Source organism: Giraffa tippelskirchi, chromosome 9 (assembly GCF_054371585.1).
Source record: "Giraffa tippelskirchi isolate mGirTip1 chromosome 9, T2T-mGirTip1v1.2.pri, whole genome shotgun sequence".
Lineage (NCBI taxonomy): Eukaryota > Metazoa > Chordata > Mammalia > Artiodactyla > Giraffidae > Giraffa > Giraffa tippelskirchi.
This window is the reverse complement of record NC_137283.1, coordinates 33,565,217-33,584,417: the sequence shown is the minus strand read 5'-3', so window position 1 is coordinate 33,584,417 and position 19,201 is coordinate 33,565,217. Positions and strand designations below refer to the sequence as shown.

The window sequence follows — 19,201 nt, the reverse complement described above, 5'->3', positions numbered from 1 at the left end:
TGAACGCAAAACAACACTCATTCAGAGCAGAGTGTGTAAGTTTTCAAACCAAGATATGATCAGCAACAGAGCCCCGTCAAGCCAGACAGGAGCCTGGGGCAAAAGGAAAAATAATCAGTTAAGCTGATTCAGACTTTACTTAAAAGTTTTTGTATTTTTATCCATCATGGATTAGTATTATTTTATTATTTAGCATTCATTTTGCTTTTTAAAAATACTGCATTAAGATGTCCTTTTATCTCGAATGCTGAATTTTTAGAAGCCCCTTCAATCCTGCACCACCGGCGAATGCCTCACTTACCTAACCTCCACCCTAGCTCTCTCTGTCTGCCTTATTCAGTCCCGTGCCCCCAGCAGCAGAGCAGCACCTGGCACATAAGAGGTACTCGAGGAAATAGTAAATGAAAGCCTGAATGATGCCCTAAGAAATACTGTGATTTTTGTTTTGTCCAATTCGAAAAGAAACCACTAAGCTCTGAGACTCAACACATAGAAGTTGAATACAGTAACCACAAGTGTTAAAGACAGCCTGGATCAAGGGAAAGCACTGGGTTATGGTCCAAACCGGCTCCTTGATGGGCTGGGTTTATCATTTCAGGTGGCTGTGGTGGGCTGAACTGTACCCCCACAAAATTCTTAGGCTGAAGTTCCAGCCCTCAGTACCTCAGCTTGTGACCATATGTGGAGAAAGGGTTTTTAAAGACGTCATATGGATGGGTTCTAATTCAGTATGATTGGTGCCCTTTTAAGAGGAGGACATTTGGACACACAGAAGAGGCATCAGGGAAAGGAAAGGCCATGGGAAGAGGCAGCAAGAAGGTGGCCATCTGCAAGTCAAGGAGAGAGGCCCCAGAGGAAACCAACCCTGCCAGGACCTTGATCTTGAACTCCCAGCCTCCAGAACCCTGAGAGAATAAGTTGCTATTATTTAAGTCACCCAGTCTGTGGTCTTTTACTACAGTAAATTACATAATGACCCACTTCTAAACTAGTCCCAATCACTATGACCCTATGGAAAAATAAGGGCCCTGGACAAAGTATTTCCAAGGGTCCCTTACAACTCTCATCTTCCTTTAACTTGGGAAGTTGGAACCTTCTTTAAACAGACCTAGAAATCATAGACAGCATTTTGGAGAATCTGGAGATGGTGGTAGAGAACACAAGTATTTAACAAATTGCATCATCTGATTAAATTTCCTTTAGATAAACCCTCAACAATGGGATCAAAAAATAATAAACAAGGATTTTTATCAGTTACATATAACAAGTAAAATATGTAAAGCACTTAATGTCTACTAAAAACAGAGTAACAACAGGAGCACTGGGTGAATGATTTATGAAATATTCACGTGTAAGTAGCTTTACATAAAAATTGAAATGGGATAGTAAAAATCTTTTAATTTACATGACAAAGTATTTACAAAAGTAAGGAGAAGTAAGAAAGAGATGTAAAACCACAGTATAAATACAGTTTGATTCCAAAATTATGCATAGAAGTATATATTTTCCACCAAGTGTCCACAATGTTTAGCCTTGGGTGATAATACTAGTGATTTTAATTTGTTTTCCATATTTCTACAGTTGCCAAATTTTCTGCAGTGGGTATGCATGACTTTTCTTTGAAGTTCTCGAGGAACTAAAATCCTGAATAACTCTAACATTCACGTTAAAAGCAGAATTCCTTATATTAAAAGGAAGAAGAAAAGACTGAGGCCTGATTTAAAGGACACTGCAAGAGACAGCAAACCTAGCATTCTAAAGACAGTAATGTCTAGTTCTGTTTGGAGGTCGGGAGAGAAAAATCAGCCTTATTATCAGCCTTATTACCAGCCTTATTACCATCCATTCCTCTATACCTTGGATTCCTGGGAAAGAGAAGGGGTGGGCTGGCTGATATGCCCCTGCAAAGCAGGCTGCTCTAGTGCCCAGGGGACTGGGGGAAGTACCAGCCAGGTGTGTTAGCCCACTTGGCCCCCAAGGCTTTCCACAAGCCTGTACAGCCCCCGTGGGTCTGTGATTTCCAGTTAACTCACACCTGCTGGACACATCCATCACTGACTGCCCAGGGAGAAGAGAGGGGCTTCAGCAAAGGAGCACTAAGTAGGCAGGACCTTTTGTCTCCAACAGCCCCCAGCAGATGCCCCCTCTGACAAGTTCAGGCTGCTGATCCAGAGAGGGCAGCACTGCCACATGAGAGGGTCTTCCCCAGGAGCTTGCCATCCTGCCCACCAACCCCCCGAAGTTTGGGGAAAAGCACTCACACTTCTTGGAGATTTGGCAAGTCCTCAAAACCAGCAGGATCAATCTCAGAAAGTTTGTTGTAACTCAGGTTTCTGGTAAAAGGAGAGCAAAAAACAAAGAAAAAATTCAGTCTAGACTCCCAAATTCAGGAATCATCTACCCATCCCTCCCCAGAAGAAATAATCCCTCTTACTCATAACTGCCCCCATCTCATGTACTATTTTAAGGAACCCTGGTGGCTCAGACAGTAAAGAATCTGCCTGCAATGCAGGAGACCAGGGTTCAATCCCTGTGTTGGGAAGAGCCCTGGAGAAGGAAATGGCAACCCACTGCAGTATTCTCGCCTGGAGAATCCCATGGACAGAGGGATTCTGTGACCATCATGCTGGTCCAAATGCCTGGCACCATATCAAATGGCATTTTTTAAAATTAATGTTTTACTAAGGCATCAAACACTATTAAGAAGCAGTGAAGGGAGTCTGATCCTTCATTGACTAAAAATCAGTGATTTCCAACCATGGATGACATTTGGCAAAGTCTGTAGATATTTCTGGTTGTCACGACTAAAGGGAAGGGGGAGGGGAGGATCCTACTAGCATCTGGTGGGGAGAGGACAAGGATGCTGCTAAACATCCTCCAAAGGACAGGACAGCCCTTAGGGACAGATCCAGCCTTCACTGTTAATAGTAACATTCAGAGGTTGAGAGACCTTGGTCTCAACAAAAACTTCAGGATCAAAACTCGCTCGGATGTATAGTCAAAGTTGAAAGGACTATTTAATAAGTGAGCAATGTAAGATCTTAATCATAAGGTTTATATGAACATGGCATTCCTACCGTCGATGAATACATATTTCAAGTGATAATCACGCCGGAGAGAGGAGCAGTGTCATAGGAAATCACGCTGGTGTGAACCAAAGCGTCACATGCCAGCAGCCTTCTCAAGATGACAGCGTCTATCACATGACTCAGAACTACATCTCTCTCCCCTTCAGCCCATCCCTGACCCCATTCTCAGAGGGAGACAAGGACCAAGCAGGACAATGTTTGATCCGCTGAGGTTCCCAGAGCACACCATCAACCCAGACCAGCTTGATCTTTCAGGAACAGAATCCACACAAATGTGGTCCACACGGGCCCTCACTGTGCCTCACTCTCTGCCACCAAAACACATCCAGTCCTGTGTGTGCCAAAGGAGATGGCTAACATTTTTCATCTCAGCTATTAATTCCATTGCCATTTCTGCCAATTAACAAGTACTACCAATTGAGAGTTCAAAGTCTCTTAAGGGGCCCAGTATCACATTAAGTGGCAACTTTCTTTTAAGCTTCCTCCAGAGACATTCCAATCAATACTAAGCCAGAGCTGAGAGCCATTTCACTGTCAACTAAAGACATTTATCTAAATAAAAGTCAAACCACCCTTGAAATTAATGGTACATCTGTGTTCAGGGCACAGCCTGAATTAAAAGCAATTTGTCCAGGGATTACGTTACCATAAAAATTGAAGGTGGTAATTTTTAAACCACCTATTGAAGTCAAGTGTGAGCTTGTCTGTTCTTGGGAGTATTTACAATGAGATGCTTACACAGAAATCAACAGGTTAGACTTGGAACAGAAAATTCACAAATGGAGAGAGTTCTCTCTGTCACAGAAAGGACTGAATGGACTGAAAGTTTCTCCTATGATGAGCATATTATCATGACAAAGTGGGGCAGAAATAGTGTTTCTGGGTCTACAGGTAGTGTGCCATTCGTATCATCACAGGTAATGGGGAGTTGCTGAGCTGGAGCAGGCTTGAGAGAAAGACTTAGAAACCACAAAGCCAAGAGCTGGAAGGGTAGACAAGTGATGCAGGTGGTCACCTGCCAGGTGTGGAATGAGGCTGACACAGCAGTGCCCACTCAACCTGCCTGCCACCTAAAGAGGCCATTTGTACCTGTTTCCAAAAAGAAGGGTGGTGCAGACCAGTCTCCTTCATTTTCAAGAGAAGCCTGATCTCTGAAATTTTATGTGATATCTTTTCAATTCTTTAAATGTTTATGTAAAAATCTGGCAGTGCGTGTGGACCACATCTCTGCATACAGAAATCTGCAAACCACATTTAACAAGAGAATCACCATTTTTCAACCTCTGATCTAGTTTCAAAATGAATGACTTGTGGCCAGGGCAGGAGCTGGGGTTCACAGGATCTAGGGCCCAAGCTAGACCTGGTGGCTCTGTTCTGAACAATCTGAAAGGAAATCACTTCCCTCAATCCGCAGGCCAGAAAAGTCCAGATCCTTTAGGAACTCAGGATTAGAATAAAAGCATTTAAAATCACAACTCTCCTTGGTCTCTGTTTTTTCCCTTAAAGAGCACATACAATGTATTTACATTTCAAAAATGCTGTATCTAGTGTTATATTTAAAACAGATGGCCAACAAGGACTTACTGTGTAACATAGGGAACTCTACTCAATACTCTGTAGCAACTTAACTGGTAAAAGAATTTGAAAAAGAATAGATACATGTATATGCATAACTGTAACATATGAACTACTCTGCTGTACACCTGCAACTAATGCAACATTGTTAATCAACTATATTCCAATATAAAATAAAGTAAAAAAAAAAAAAAAAAAACTTGTACAAATTCTGCTTTTTAGATAAGGCAACTTGATAAAGGGGGATTCCATAAGCTACTTTTATCAAGAAGCCACACAGTATCAGTACTTAACACAGAGATTCCAGGAAGTAGCAACAAGTTCAAGAGACTTGTAAGTGGAAATTTAAGCGTTCACTTGGTCTGCCTGGATGAAGTGATTTTTCGATTCTTGATCAACTAGAAAAGTCATGTATCACCAACCAGACTGCCTCTAAGAGCAATTCTCCTCTCAGAGCCTATCACCAACACAGAGAGAACATGGTGGCTGAGGCTCAGGTCCCTTGGAATGGCTCTGCTTTGGGACAAAGAGCTTTTAAGTCTGAAAAATAAATCCTGGTACAAAGCAGGGAATGAGGCCGACACAGCAGTGTCCACTCACCTGCCTGCCACCTAAAGGGGCCATTTGTACCTGGTTCCCAAAATGAGGGTGGGTGCAGACCAGTCTCCTTCACTTGCAAGAGAAGCTCGATCTCTGAATTTTTATGTGATTACCAACTGCTTTATCAAAAAACAGGGAAAATATTTACTTTCTTCTCCCTGACCAGCACAATCTGAAGTAAAATCCGCAGACATTTTTCTTGTTGGCTCATCTCTGGAAGACACACTCTCAGTATAAATATTTTCCTATTGTGGTAAAATACACATAACATATAGTGTACCATCTTGACCATGTTTATGTGTACAGTTCAGGGTTATTAAGTATATTCTCATTGTTGTACAACCATCACTACCATCCATCCCTCCCTAGCACATCTACATCTTTTCCAACTGAAACTCATCACCCATTAAATACTAACTTCCCATTCTCCCCTCCCTCCAGGGCCTGGCTACCTACCTTCACTCTACATGCTATCTATACGACTTGGACTTGAGAGGTACTTCACACAAGTGGAGCCATACAGTACCTTTTGTGTCTGGCTTATTTCACTCAGCACAGTGTCCTCAAGGTGCATCCACACTGTAACATGTGTCATGGTTTCCTATTCCTTTTTGTGGCTGAACAGTATTCCATTATTCACCTGTGTGTGTGTGTGTGTATGTATCTTCCATATTTTGTTTCTCCCTATAAAAGGTGATGGATATTAGGGTTGGTTCCATCTTTTGGTTACTGTGAATCACGCTGCTGTGTACATGGTCACATCCCCCACCCACACCCTGGCATAACATATAAAGATTTTTTTTTTTAAACTCTTTGATTGCCACATTTCCTGACAACGTTCATTTCTCCAACATGAAAGTTATCCATATACTTTGGTCCAAGAACTGTGCAGAGAAGGGTCTGAATAACAATTTAAGAGTTAATTAGTGAAAAACTTTTACCTAAGAGACCTTTTTTTTTTCAGGTGGCAGCCGACAGGCACACACGTCTAAGGCATCTCACTTATTTCTGCAAATACGGTCAGCCTTACCAGGCCCGACATCTGAGTGTGTTATTGGTTGAAGGTTTCAGACTCTCCTGTCAAAACAATCCATCTATCAGCAGGACAGACGCTGTCAAAAGCACTTCTGCACCTTTCAGGAGCAAAGCGGAGAGGAAAGAAACCTTGGGGAATTTAGTTACTGCCAACTGCAGCTTTCATTAAACAGTTTGTCAGCCATTGTCATAACACAAATTTCCCTTGTTCTTGCACAAAGGGTGCACCACTCTTGCAACAATGGAGCCCAGCCATAGGTACTCTTTCTGCTAATCTGCTGAGAGATGACTGTCCGGCCCACCGTTTGCCCAACATGCAAGAGGCCCCTCCGCAGGGACCGGCTCAAGTTTTAGACAGGTTTTATCTGCAGCTGAAAAGCAAAGGGTTCAACAGTGCACGGCAATAATCTGCTTGCTGAGCCCTTTTCCTGGCAAGACCCCCTACCCAGACCTCACAGAATGAGAAGGGCTAAGTCTTCAAATAGCTGAGAAATCCTCCACTGTTCTATAAGCCCCTGCTCTCCAACCCAGCAGCACCCAGCCGTGTGACCCTGACATTCATACTTAAACTAATCAAGATTACAGAAAATTAGGACTTCAGGGTCTCCAGCCACTATCCAAGGGTCCAACCACCTGTGGCTAGCAGCTACTGTCTGACTGCACAATGCAGGGAGAGGCCATTTCCATCATCCCTGAAATTTCCATTAACTGACAAGGAGTAATCAACAAATATTTAAAGTGAAATGGCATGGAGGGAAGAAAGTTGGATTTGAAAAATAAATGTGATCACTGCAGCTTTGTAGTATAGTCTGAAGTTAGGGAGTGCCATTCCTCCAGCTCTAGTTTTCTTTTTCAAGATTGTTTTGGGTACTCAGGACTTTTGTGTCTCAATACAAATTTTAATTTTTTTTGTTCTAATTCTGTGAAAAATGACAAAACAGAAATAGTTATAGATGTAGAAGAGAAACTTTTGGTTACCAGAGGGTAAAGTGGGGGTATAAATTGGGAGATTGGGATTGATGTATACACACTACTACATATAAAATAGGTAACTAATAAGGACCTACTGTATAAGCACAGGGAACTCTACTCAATACTCTGTAATGACTTATATGGGAAAATAATCTAAAAAAGAGTGGATATTTGTATAACTGAGTCATTTTGCTATATATCTGAAACTAACACAACATTGTAAATCAACTATTCTTCAATAAAAATTTTAAAAACTAAATTTGAATTTCCCAATAATCTAAATCTATGGGAATCCAGCACCAGCTGTGCTCAGTGGCTCAGTCGTGCCCGACTCTGTGCGACCCTATGGCCTTGTAGCCCACCAGGCTCCCCTGTCCATGGGATTCTCCAGGCAAGAATACTGGAGTGGGTTGCCCTGCCCTCTTCCAGGGGATCTTCTCAACCCAGGGACTGAACCCAGGTCTCCTGCATCGCGGGCTGATTCTTTACCGTCTGAGCCACCAGGGAAGCCCAAAGGCTTTGTTAAAAACGTGGTGGGGGAGGGGCACGGATCACAGCGCATGTCCTTCAGGCACACACAGTTCTTAACCAATCCCAACAGAAGAAAAGGGCTTTGAAAACTAAATCCATGAGGAAGACACTCAAATCAAAAAATGCCCTCTGAATGTAATTCTATAGGCTTTATCAGTTATCGACATAATCTGACCAGCACCATTCTGGATTACAACCAGAACCACATATTACAAACTTGGCCAACACTATTCAAAGCTGGCAAACAATAATTCATTGACTCCTTGGAAACTGAGGGATAAAACGTTCCACTTACTTTTGAGTAAGTTGTGGTGAGGAGACAACCCTAGCATCACTAGACAATGTCAATAGCACTTTACCCTCAAAAACAGGCACTGCTCACAGACCACTGACTCTACAGGCAAAACCTCTCACAGGAAGGAAAGTGCCACGCACAGCTGTATTGTTCAACTTTATGAAGAAAAATAATCCAAAGTGGAAGGAACTGGCCACACATCTGTGACAGGAATCCTATGGGAAAGGAGGTTTTCCCATTCAGTTTGGTTTCCAGGCCAGTCAATTTCCCACTACTCGGCCCTGTCTGGGCACCTGAACAAAACAGAACTTTGCATATTTTAAGCTTTCAGATGTTCGCTAAAGCGAAGAATGCAGCCGGAAAGCAACCCATCTGCTGAGCACATTGGGGTGCCTCTTCTTTCTCAGGAACCTGTGGGCTTTGGCTGTATATCTCCTCTTAACCTTACAGGGTGCTGCCTGCCATCCATTAAAAAAGGAGTCATCTGCTTCGCACTAACTGGGAAAAAGTGATTAGTCTTTTTCCCAAGGGGTGTGAATGAAGAAGAACACACAGACTTGTAACAGTCATTTAATCTCTTAAACTTTCAAGGCTGTTTCTGTTGCATTTTTGCCTTCTGAGCAGTTATGTGTAGTACATATCAAGATCCAATAAAATCACCACACTGTGTTCCTTAGGCCCACATTATAAGGTTTTATGAGAAGAAATTTCTTTTTAAATCTAGGAAATCAGATGCCCTTACCTTTTTTTTCCCCCTATTACAACACTTTCCCCTCATTAACCAAAAGCCATAAGTGAAAGGCCTGATCATACACATTGAAGGTTTATTTTAACAATGACAAAACTGTATTTTAAACTAGATTATCATTCCTCTGATATCCTCACCCCAGAATTACCAGGCATAAGGTGGTTTTATACTTGTGTTCCTTCTGTAAGGTGATCAACCACATATTCCCTAAATTGAGGCTCAGAAAAAGAAATACATTCAGCAAATAATCAAATGCAAAATCACTGGACAGAACTCAATACTTAACAGCTCACCTTGACAGCTTTAGGTCATTAACATTGAACAAAGTCAGTAATGAGTCACAGTTATTCTGACTTTTGAAAATGTTACACAGATAATTCTATATGCAAATGAGGCTTACAAGCAACTCAAAACAAGAGTTATTACACGCTAGCCATTATCCACAGCCAGAGTCACTCACTGTTTAAAACCAGCTTTAGAAATGAGTGTGGGTCTCCGACTTCTGATGCTTAAGACATTATCTGACAGAAGTCAGCCTTGTGTGACTCATTCTGTTGGTCTTAAGTGTGCTTCTACGCCTGACAGTTCACACAGCTCACCAGGGCCTGTGGTTAGTTTGAATGCAGGTTTAAGTCTTTGTCCTATAGCACCCAGCAGATGTCAAGTTTGACAAATATTTATTGAGTGTTGGTCTATAGTCTATATCGCGCCTAGGTTAAGTTCTAATACAAATCAGGATAAGATCTAGTTCGTGACTTTAAAGAAGAGTTTACAACCTACTGGTCAGATAAGACCCTGAACCAAATAACTCCACCCAAAGGCTCTAACAGGGCAAGCCTCTTGGGAATGATGAACCAGGAGTTGCAAAATGACAGCTCTTGGGCCAAAGGTGAGCTACAGGGAAATTCGTGTCTGACTAAATGGTATTTGGAGAGACCTAAAGTTTTCCGCAAAAATTTAAAAGCTTCAGCTTCTCTTGAAATTGCAGGGACACCTCAGAGATAATGTGAGTTCAGTTACAGACCACTGCAATAAAGCAAATGTTGCAATACAGCAAATCATACAATTTTTCTGGTTTCCTAGTAAATACAAAATTGTGTCTTTACACCATACTATAATCCATCAAGTGTGCAACAGCATTATGTCTTAAAAAATAATAATGAACATACCTTAACTATAAAATACTGCTCTAGAAAAATCGAGCCTACAGACTTGCTCAGTTCAGGGTTGTCACAACCTTCAATTGGTAAAAAATGTAACAAAGCAAAACACAGTGGAAGAACATTTGCCTGTCTTCACAGGGCCAGCATGCTGACAGCACAATCCGTTAACATTATTTAGCAAGGACCCAGCTGACCACAAGCCTCATCACTCCTATGATCTCCCTCAGGACTTCTTTGCTCACCTGTAGTATCTCCCTGGCCCTGCAAGCATCTGGGTTCGTCTTCCTGGCATGGAGTCCAGGAGACATTCAGAGCAGGGAAGATTAGCTGTGATGAAGAAGGTTTATCAGAAAATGCAAGACCTTCGCTAAATTTGGAAAAGCAGCAGCAGAACGGCATGGCTTTTAAGGAAGACTTTCAGGATATAAGGCCAGAAAAGTACAGTAAGGCATTGATTAAAAAAAAAAAAAAAAAAGGCCAAGTCAGGAGCTCCTAGAAAGGAGAAGGGCAAAACAGGAAAGGTTGCAGGCTAAGTGGAGAAGAGCATGAAGTCCCATGCTGTCAGAGCGACAACCCTGCAGGCAGTTAAGTCAAGGGTTATACTAACCATAATAAACCCCAATGCCAGGTCCATTGTGAACATTATTACAAGGTCATTACAGGTGATTCCTGCAGCAACAGAAAATCTCCTTGCTCATCTACTTCAAGTTCTGACCCGAACGCTCAAGAGGCCCACCATCACCAAAAGTAATCAATATTTGATTTCTACAACAGCCCTTAAAACAGGAGATCCTAAGATCAGCTTTTCCTGCCCAAATCTTAGCTTGGGTAAAAAGAGAAAGCAATTGGATATGATAATGGCTCTCTCATTTAAGCAGTCTTGTGCTTGATTGTGGAGGATGTACTGGGGGAGTACACAATTTTTCCGTAATAGTCATTTGTTAAATACAGTCTGTGCATCACTAACAATGAAAGATTAATTGATTTCATTAAGAAGAGGCACTCCAGTCACTGCAGCAACTAAGCAGTTTGGTGTTTGTTTAAGTCGCTCAGTTGTGTCCGACTCTTTGCGACTCCATGGACTGTAGACTACCAGGCTCCTCCATCCATGGGATTTTCCAGGCAAGAATACTGGAGTGGGTTGCCATTTCCTTCTCCAGAGGATCTTCCCGACCCAGGGATTGAACCCGGGTCTCCCACGTTGTAGGCAGACGCTTTACTGTCTGAGCCAGTTTGGTGGGGACCTCACAAACAATGAAGATTTGGGCAGAGAATAGCTGCTGGCCACAGGCTGACCTCCCCAACCCCCCTCAAACCTGTCACAAAGACACCGATACCCAGGAACACCCCAGCAGGGAAGAAGCACCTACAGCTGTCACTTGGTTTTGCTATTAGAGAAGTGACTTTGCACTGATTTGGAAATGGGCAGAGGCGGTCAGCGGTCAGGAGTCTCGAGTCTCCTCACCTATTCTCTTCTTTATCATCTCTGGAGAGGGATCACACATTGGCCCTTTCAGACTGTCCTTATGCTCTATGGGTTTTCCAAAGTCATCACCCCTTGCTGGGCACCACTCCACACACAGCTTCATCTTTCCCTCTTGAAAGCCCAGCCATTCTGTAGATCAGAGGGTGGTGGTGCCTCAGGGGCAGGCCCTCCCACCCCCACCAACCTCTCCTCCTCCAAAGGCACCAGGGCTCCAGCGAGAGCAAAGGGCTCATCAATCAGGACCTAAAAAGGCTCTAAAATGTGCCCCAAGAATGTGGGCTCACCTCCACCAACACACTCAAGAGGCTGGAGTTCTTTCAGTTAAAAAAAAAAAAAAAAAAATGGAGGAGGATTTTCCTAAATGAGAACCATGCTGTATTAAGGCAGGAAATGGAGGCTCTTGCTTCTGTAGTAGTTAAAACAAGCCGAGCAAAAGGGACAGGAAGTGAGGGACACATTAATCCAGTGGATAAATTTGGAATCCATGGTTTGCCAAGTGCTTTGTGGAGTCCACCAGTGCCCCTCTGGTCACAGATCACTGTTTTCCTGTCTTAAAATCTCCACCTGTACCTCTGTCCCTACAAATATTCATTTTCAGGAGATTAGCTTCCTGTGTGACCCATCACTGCAAAATACAGGGTATTTAGTAAAAGTGTGATGGGGCTTTGAAATTCACTGAGTCTGAGTTGACCTGTTCAAGATGTAACACTGTAGCAACAGTTTTTTCAATGTGTCACCCAAACAAATTTAACTATATAAATGGTGGCACAACCGTATACTATGATCAATTTCCTTTTGCAACACACTGAAATGCTTCCCCACAGAGCACAGAATGGTTCCCCACACTTCATGCCCCCACCTAAGGGCCCTGGGAGGACTATGATTATCAGGGAGGAAAAGAACTATTTTAACATAGCCCCGTAAAAGGTACTCCTGGTTGCAAGAACAGGCGGGCCAGATTCCAAGCTTGTCTTGCTGGCAGAAGATATAATTGAGGATTTCATTGGGATAAAAGGGTAAAGAAATCCTATACCAGTGACTCGAGATTCTTCAGAAATGAAACCTCCAATAATGGATTACTTCCCCTGAGTACAAGAGACACATACTGAAATATTAAGAACATATCAATCAGAAAAAAAAAAACAAAAACACCCTTTCCACCATCTGAGTCATTACACACCATTCTAAATACTCTTCTCTAGATGTTTCCTGAACCAGGTAAAGATCAAGGCATTCATTCTGTGCTTTTTTAATACTCATTTCTGAAAATTCACTTCACAACATATTCAATCAATGAAAAAATAGTACACAAGCTTCACATTACAGAAATGTATGCCTGCCAAAAGATGAAAATTAAACTCTGCACATGTGATGATCAGAGTCTGCTGATGTTGTTTTAAAAAAGTATTTAGACGAGTCATTTTAGGCAAACATAATTTTAGGTTACAAAAGAGCAGTATATATACATACAGTCTACGGGGTCACAAAGAATCAGAAACAACTTAGTGACTAAACTACCATCCCCGACATGGTAAGTTGCCTTTTTTCCCCCGTAAAGGGGTAAGAAGGAAATGATTTTTTTCCCCAGTAATTACATTTTTACAAATAAGTATACCTTAATGTTATCAGCATATCTTTCCTAATCTGACACAAAAAATTTTAAGGGATAAATGACGTAAGTGGGCCTAACTACTTTCCCAGAACAGAGCTGCTCATAAGGAAAACTTCTCTGGAAAGCCAGACATTCATACAGGTATTCTCTGGAATCCTCTGCCAGCTTGCAGTGGAATTTACATGCATCTTTTATTTTTCCAACTGAAATCACACTGAGCATTCACTAAAGTCTCAGGCATCTCTCTGTGCCTGTGCAAATCCGGAGCATCCACAAGCTACAAAGCTAGCAGAAAAATCTAGGTTTACTTGCATTTACCACGTTACTCTGCATTACAAGCTGATGGAGAGCAAGGTTCCCACAAATATTACCAAACATTGTCTTCTCGGTTTTCTGTATCCTCTTCTAGGTTGCAAAGAATCAAATATTACCTTCTAGGTTTATCTTCCCATCCTTTCCCACATTTCCCAGCTACTTCCCAACTTGAAGATGACTCAGATATAAAGACCAGATCCCCGGTCTAAGTCAGCCAAACTCAAACACTGAATTTACCCACGAGTTTTCAAGAACACATCCGCTGTATTACAGGGAGGAACACGAGGGATTGAATTAAGTATTTTAAAGAAAATGTGGTTTGGAAAGGTCAGCCTCCTGGCTAACAGTGAAGGTGCTGACTTTATTAGCTAGCTTATCGACTTGGGTTCTCGTTCTGTCAATTTTTCCGCTGGGCTTTTAAGAGTTTGTGTGTGTCATGAAATGCTCAGCAGAAGCCAAAATTTTTTGTTTCTATGATGCTCAGATGTCACACAAACACCATGAAATTAAAAGCCCATCCACATCACTGTCTTGGGGCCGTGGTGACTTCTCTGGTTCTGGTTGCTGGAATGGCGTAGCAGAGACCAAGTCAGTCCAGGTGGAACAGCCAGGTGGCAGGCATTTCAGTGCAGCTTCTGCACCAAGTGTTCTCTGCCGCTGCAATATGGGGCCTTCCTTCTCACTGAGATTACAGACACCAAGAACCAGATGATGCCGGTGACCTGCACCCTGGACATACTAAACTTTTACTACTTTGAATGCAGAACTGTCAGTGAAAATGACAGAGCTACAATAAACTTTGGTTGCTTCTTCTCTTTTTTAGTCATTCATCAAAGTTTCTAAAGCCTGGTGTGCTACAATTCATGGGAGTGTAAAGAGTCGTACATTACTCTGTGACTGAACAACAACACAATGTATCTAAAAAAGATCCTTTCTCTCTTCCACATGGCTCACTGACATTTGCTGAGGCCCAGGGCACCCTAACATCCAGCTTCTCACAGTCACACTGTCCACCCTCCACCCCCCTGCCTCTTCAGAGTTTGCAGTTCCAGGTCATTTACTCCCAAAGATGTGTCTTAAAGGAGGGATCCTAATGGTGAATTCTGCTAAATTATATCTCAACCAAATAATGACTGTTACTATCTATGGGATATGAGTCTGTTTTTAAAGTAAATCACCAGCAAAAGCAGTTAAAAGCTCTACTGAAAGTCATTCCTACATGGCTTCCTATGGAGTCCCCATTAACAGGCTGAAGAGACCTCAGAAACACACGTGGACTTCAAGTTACTCCATTTCCTCTGAGTGCTCGGGAGAGACAAAAGCCATCCAATTCCCATCTCAGCAGGAACTCAAAGCCCATGGTCTGGCCAGACCCAGATATCCATGACATGGGCTACAGGGAAGCAGCTGCCCTAAGAACAGCCAGCACTCCTTTGCCTAACACTTGTTATCTCTTGAACACTACCATCGCCCACCCCTCAGCTTCCACCATCACTCCTTTATAAAGATAATGTCATCAAATTCCAACTAGTCAGTCTCTGCTCAGCTTGCCCTGGTCAACCAACTGTCACTCTCAGGGGAGAGGCTGACTTGTGCCTGCAGACTTCATGCTAACAAAGCTGGCATCTGAAACCCTCTCTGGTTAGAAGCCAGTTGGGTTCCACGCACTGAGATACAAAATCAAAGTACAGCTGGGAGTGTGGCAGAGTTGAGGCGATAAGGCCTCCAGTGATGAGATCCAACCTGTCCTCCAACTCAGACTCTCCAGGCTGCCTTTCCTGTCTCCTCACTCCCTCCTCCTCGCAGAAGACTGTCACAGCAAATAAAAGATGCCCCATCCCATCCCAGGTCGGGTCCACGTGGCCACACGAGCGTGACTCTGCAAAACTGCACTGGCAGCTCCATTCACCTGCGGCAAATTTGGCCCCGATATATAAGCCGAGGCAGGTCTGGATTCGGGGAGGCTCCCCCTTGCACAAGCACAAGGCAAAAACCACCCATGCTCCCAGGCCCAGAGAGCTCCTACGAAAAGCACCTGCACGAACTCGTCAGGGTGGTTTGGGAGGTCACAAGTGCCTCAAGAAAAGATCTTTTCTTCCCAGGGGCACGGGACAAACGGTAGACCTGCTGCACTGCCGGTGTCAATATTTATCTAAGGCCTAGGTATTCACCATGGTAGAAACTGGGCACTTTTTCAATTCACTCATTCACGTACTTTGCCACTACAAAACTCCCCAACAGAGAATCATTTACAGCTTGAATTTCTTTTCTTCCACTGCCATACAGGAGGCTGGTGGTGGGGCCCATGGTCTGTGTCAGCCATAATCCACCAGCTCGAGAAGAAAGTGTTCAATGTGTTTCAGAACTGCCGATATCAAATGGCCTTGCCCCCGAGGACAATAAAGAGACGGGGAAGTGAAACAGAGAGCCTGCTTTCTCCCTCCCCAAGGCATGTGAGTTTTCTGCTCTGGAAATGAACAAAGCTTAGGCCTTGCAATAAAGTGAATCCCCAGAACCACGCCCGGCATCTCTAGGTGTGACTTACTCACACTGCAGGATTAATCCAGCAACCAATACTCAAAGTGTGTGCAGCTCAAAGGAAGCCATGTGCTATTTCAGGAGCCCTTCTTGCTCAGTTCCAACTCTCCTGGAGCCCCTCCTTCTCACCCTGTAAGGAGTCTTGCTCCCTTAGTCCACCTTTCTTCCAAGAAAAAGGCATATACACAATCTCCCTTTCAGGTAAACATCAAAGTTAGGAGGCCCTTAAGGCCCCTGAAAATAGCTGTGCGTTGTAGAAATGAGGTTCATAAATGAAGGCCTCCAAGTCTTTCCCCAGCACTCAAGAGTCCTGAGATGCCCTTTCTGCAAAGGACGCTGAGCTGCACTCTCTCCATCCACTGTGCTGACATCTTCAAGGAGAGGCGTTGCGGTGGCCTCGTGGGGCTGGCTGACTCCAGGCTTTCATGCCAAGGAAACGGGCACTGGAGAAAAAGGGTGCTCTCTCCAGTGATGGGTCAAAGAGCCTGCCTTAAAGCCCTCCTGCAAAGCTCAGGGGAGTGACAGCGAAAAGATTTCTCAAGCCAGATTCCTACGATTCACTGGATCTACTTTTCTGAGCCCATACACACAATACTTCCCAGTTAGCTGGGTGCCCCCAAGGCCCCACTAAGATCTGGACACTCCATGCAACCAGATAAGGATTATCAGACTTCAATCTGTCAGTGGACTACAAATCACTTTTGTTCCTTCCTGAGCAAAAAGTGTGACAGCAAGTGATGAGCTATGAGGCACGTGCGGTCTGTGAGGGGCCGGCATTCCTACCTCTGCTTTAAATATTCCTGCTGGGTGAAAGCGGGGCAGCGTTGAACCCAAAATGGTAGCAGCTGAAGGTGTGGTCAGTTTTATTTTTTTCTCACATAAAAATATACAGGACACTTAAGCACACAGTATTTCCTCACGCATACTAAGGTTAATAATTCACAAACTAACAGACACTCATCAAGGATTAGAAAATTGAAAGGTGGTTTGTGCAAACACTCCTGCTCTTGCTCTTACTTAACAGCTGGTTTATTTAACTGACGGCTTCTCCCGCCATTAGGGGCAGGTAGCACTTCAAAAGGTTAGGCATGAAGGCAGATACGCCACTATCTGGGTTGCTCAGCCTCTGGCTTCCATGTTATCCAAAACCCTGGAAGATTCCCTGGAGGGCATGGCAACCCACTCCAGTACTCTTGCCTAGAGAATCCCATGGACAGTGGAGCCTGGGGTATTTCAATCCATAGCGTCCTGAAGAGTTGGACACGAATGAAGCAACTCTGCACGCACATGCACACACAGAGTTAAGCTGGATAAATCCAGTAAGGTGAAAATCCAGGATCACAAAAGTCCTAGTTTGCTGATAAGACTTTATTGTAGTCGTGTTCTCTGGTTTCTAATCTGGGCAGATGGTCAAGTCCCCAAAATGCCATTGCGAAAGAGCAGGAGGCGCCCACGGAAGAGGCAAGTTGCCTGGATCTCAGATCAGACTGTCAACCCCCCAAAAGGAGGGCCCGATCCCCTCCCCCCAGACGCTCTTTCCACTGCTCTTATCTCGCTTCAGTTTCCTCTAAAACGGTGCATGTGTGTGTTGAGAGTGGGGAGGAGGACTGTAAGGCTGTTTCTCCAGCCGCTCCCAAGTGTCTCCACTGCTGCAGGACACAACGCTGACCAGTGGTTGGTGGTGGTTGTTTTTCAACCAGGGGAAATTAAACCTCGGGGGTCTGTGTTATCTGCAAAGCCATGAACTTCATACAAACACGGGACCTACCGCCTGGGTTTATGAACCTGCGATAGCTCTAAGACCACATGAATGTCCACATAACCCTTGTTAAAGAGGTTACACATTAACCGCCACAAGGCTCAAGGAAGAGCCTATCACCTGCACCATCTCCACACCTCTCATATCCCGCCTTTGAAAGGGTTTTCTAGATGTTACTACCATGGCACTGGAAATACATAAAGCTGGGTCCACATTTTGTTTTAGTTTTTAATAAAGCCACAACTTCAGTGGAGGGCAGCTGGCCCTTAAAAGGGACAGAAAATAATACTAAATAATAGTAAACTCAAAAGGGCAGACACACAGGACACAGCCAACCACTGGTTATTTCACTAGGTGTTTCAGGGGCATGGGGAAACAGTGCCTGGGACAGTATGGCACAGCAGCAAGAGCAGTGGCACTCATATCTGGTTTGGAAATGAGTGAACACACACCCGCGTACGGAGCACCAGGAATGGTGCTGGACTCCAGGACCACATGGTAGCAAGCTGGTCTCTCCCCCAACGAGTGCATAACCAGGAGGGGAAGACAGATGCTGAGTGAGTCGCCAGAGACATGTTCCAAAGGCCACCCTGGAGCACGACCATGGCCACCCTCACCTGGGTGTTTGGACAGACCCCTCTGAACAGTGGTTTAACCTGAGACCAGAAGGATAACACGAGTCACGCGCAAAAGGCACAGGGATGAGAGCACAGGCAAAGGCCCTGTAGGGAAGAAATGGCTCGGCTGGCAGAGGTAACACCAATCCCGTGCAGGACGCACCTGGTATCCAGTGACTGCGCGGTGATTGCAGAGGAGGGCGGGCGGGAGGCAGGGAGCAGGTGCCTGGAGCCACATGGACATGAAGCTGGACCTAAGGGATCCCAGTGTCCAGGGTAGTGAGTCTCACACTTCAGACTCAAAACCCCAGTTCCCCAAAGAACTGTTTACGATGCAGATCCTCAGTCCCTGGTACCACAGACTCAGACTCCAAAGTCTGGGGATGCGTTAAATGGACCCCATGGCTCCCTGGGGGACAGAGAGACAGCCACCATGTCATTACTGTTTCAATAATAATCAGCACACTGGCCAGTTGACCTGCATTGGCGGATTGCCAGAGGTGGACTGGCAATGTTTTTCTAAAATCTACCTGTTGCGCCCTTCTTTCAAGCAAGACTCTACCACCTGGGGCCCTCCGCACACCCAGAAGAGGACTAGAGAGCAAGAAATGAGAAACAAGTAAGAGGAGATCGGGCCCCCCAATCCAGGCCCAGGGCTCTCAATGCTCACAGAAGTGCAGTCCTGACCCCCTGAAGTAACCCCACTAGCCACTCTCCCCCGGCTTCTCGCTCTAAAGGAAACCGCTGCAGAGCCTTGGCTTCCTTTCCCATTAAAAGCCACCAGGGCCACAATTTTCAATTAGCTGTGTCAGCCTACCACCCCGCAGCCGCCCAAGTTCAACATGTCAGCCCTCCCCCCAGCTTCC

At 44.3% G+C, this 19,201-nt stretch overlaps 1 protein-coding gene across 6 annotated transcripts in view; it reads right to left on the bottom strand.

Moving 5' to 3' along the window:
- The window catches only part of LRIG1 (leucine rich repeats and immunoglobulin like domains 1), a 539,770-nt gene that overhangs the window by 73,217 nt on the left and 447,352 nt on the right, over positions 1 to 19,201 (bottom strand). For 4 of the 6 annotated variants that reach the window (XM_081528432.1, XM_081528434.1, XM_081528428.1 and 1 more), the window contains one exon: positions 2,262 to 2,333. The exons of the other annotated variants lie outside the window; for them this stretch is intronic. Coding sequence is in view for 2 of the 4 variants with exons in the window: in XM_081528428.1 (XP_081384554.1) it covers positions 2,262 to 2,333 (72 nt within the window). In the remaining 2 variants the exon portion in view is untranslated. The remainder of the gene's footprint in view (positions 1 to 2,261; positions 2,334 to 19,201) is intronic. 6 annotated transcript variants of the gene reach the window in all.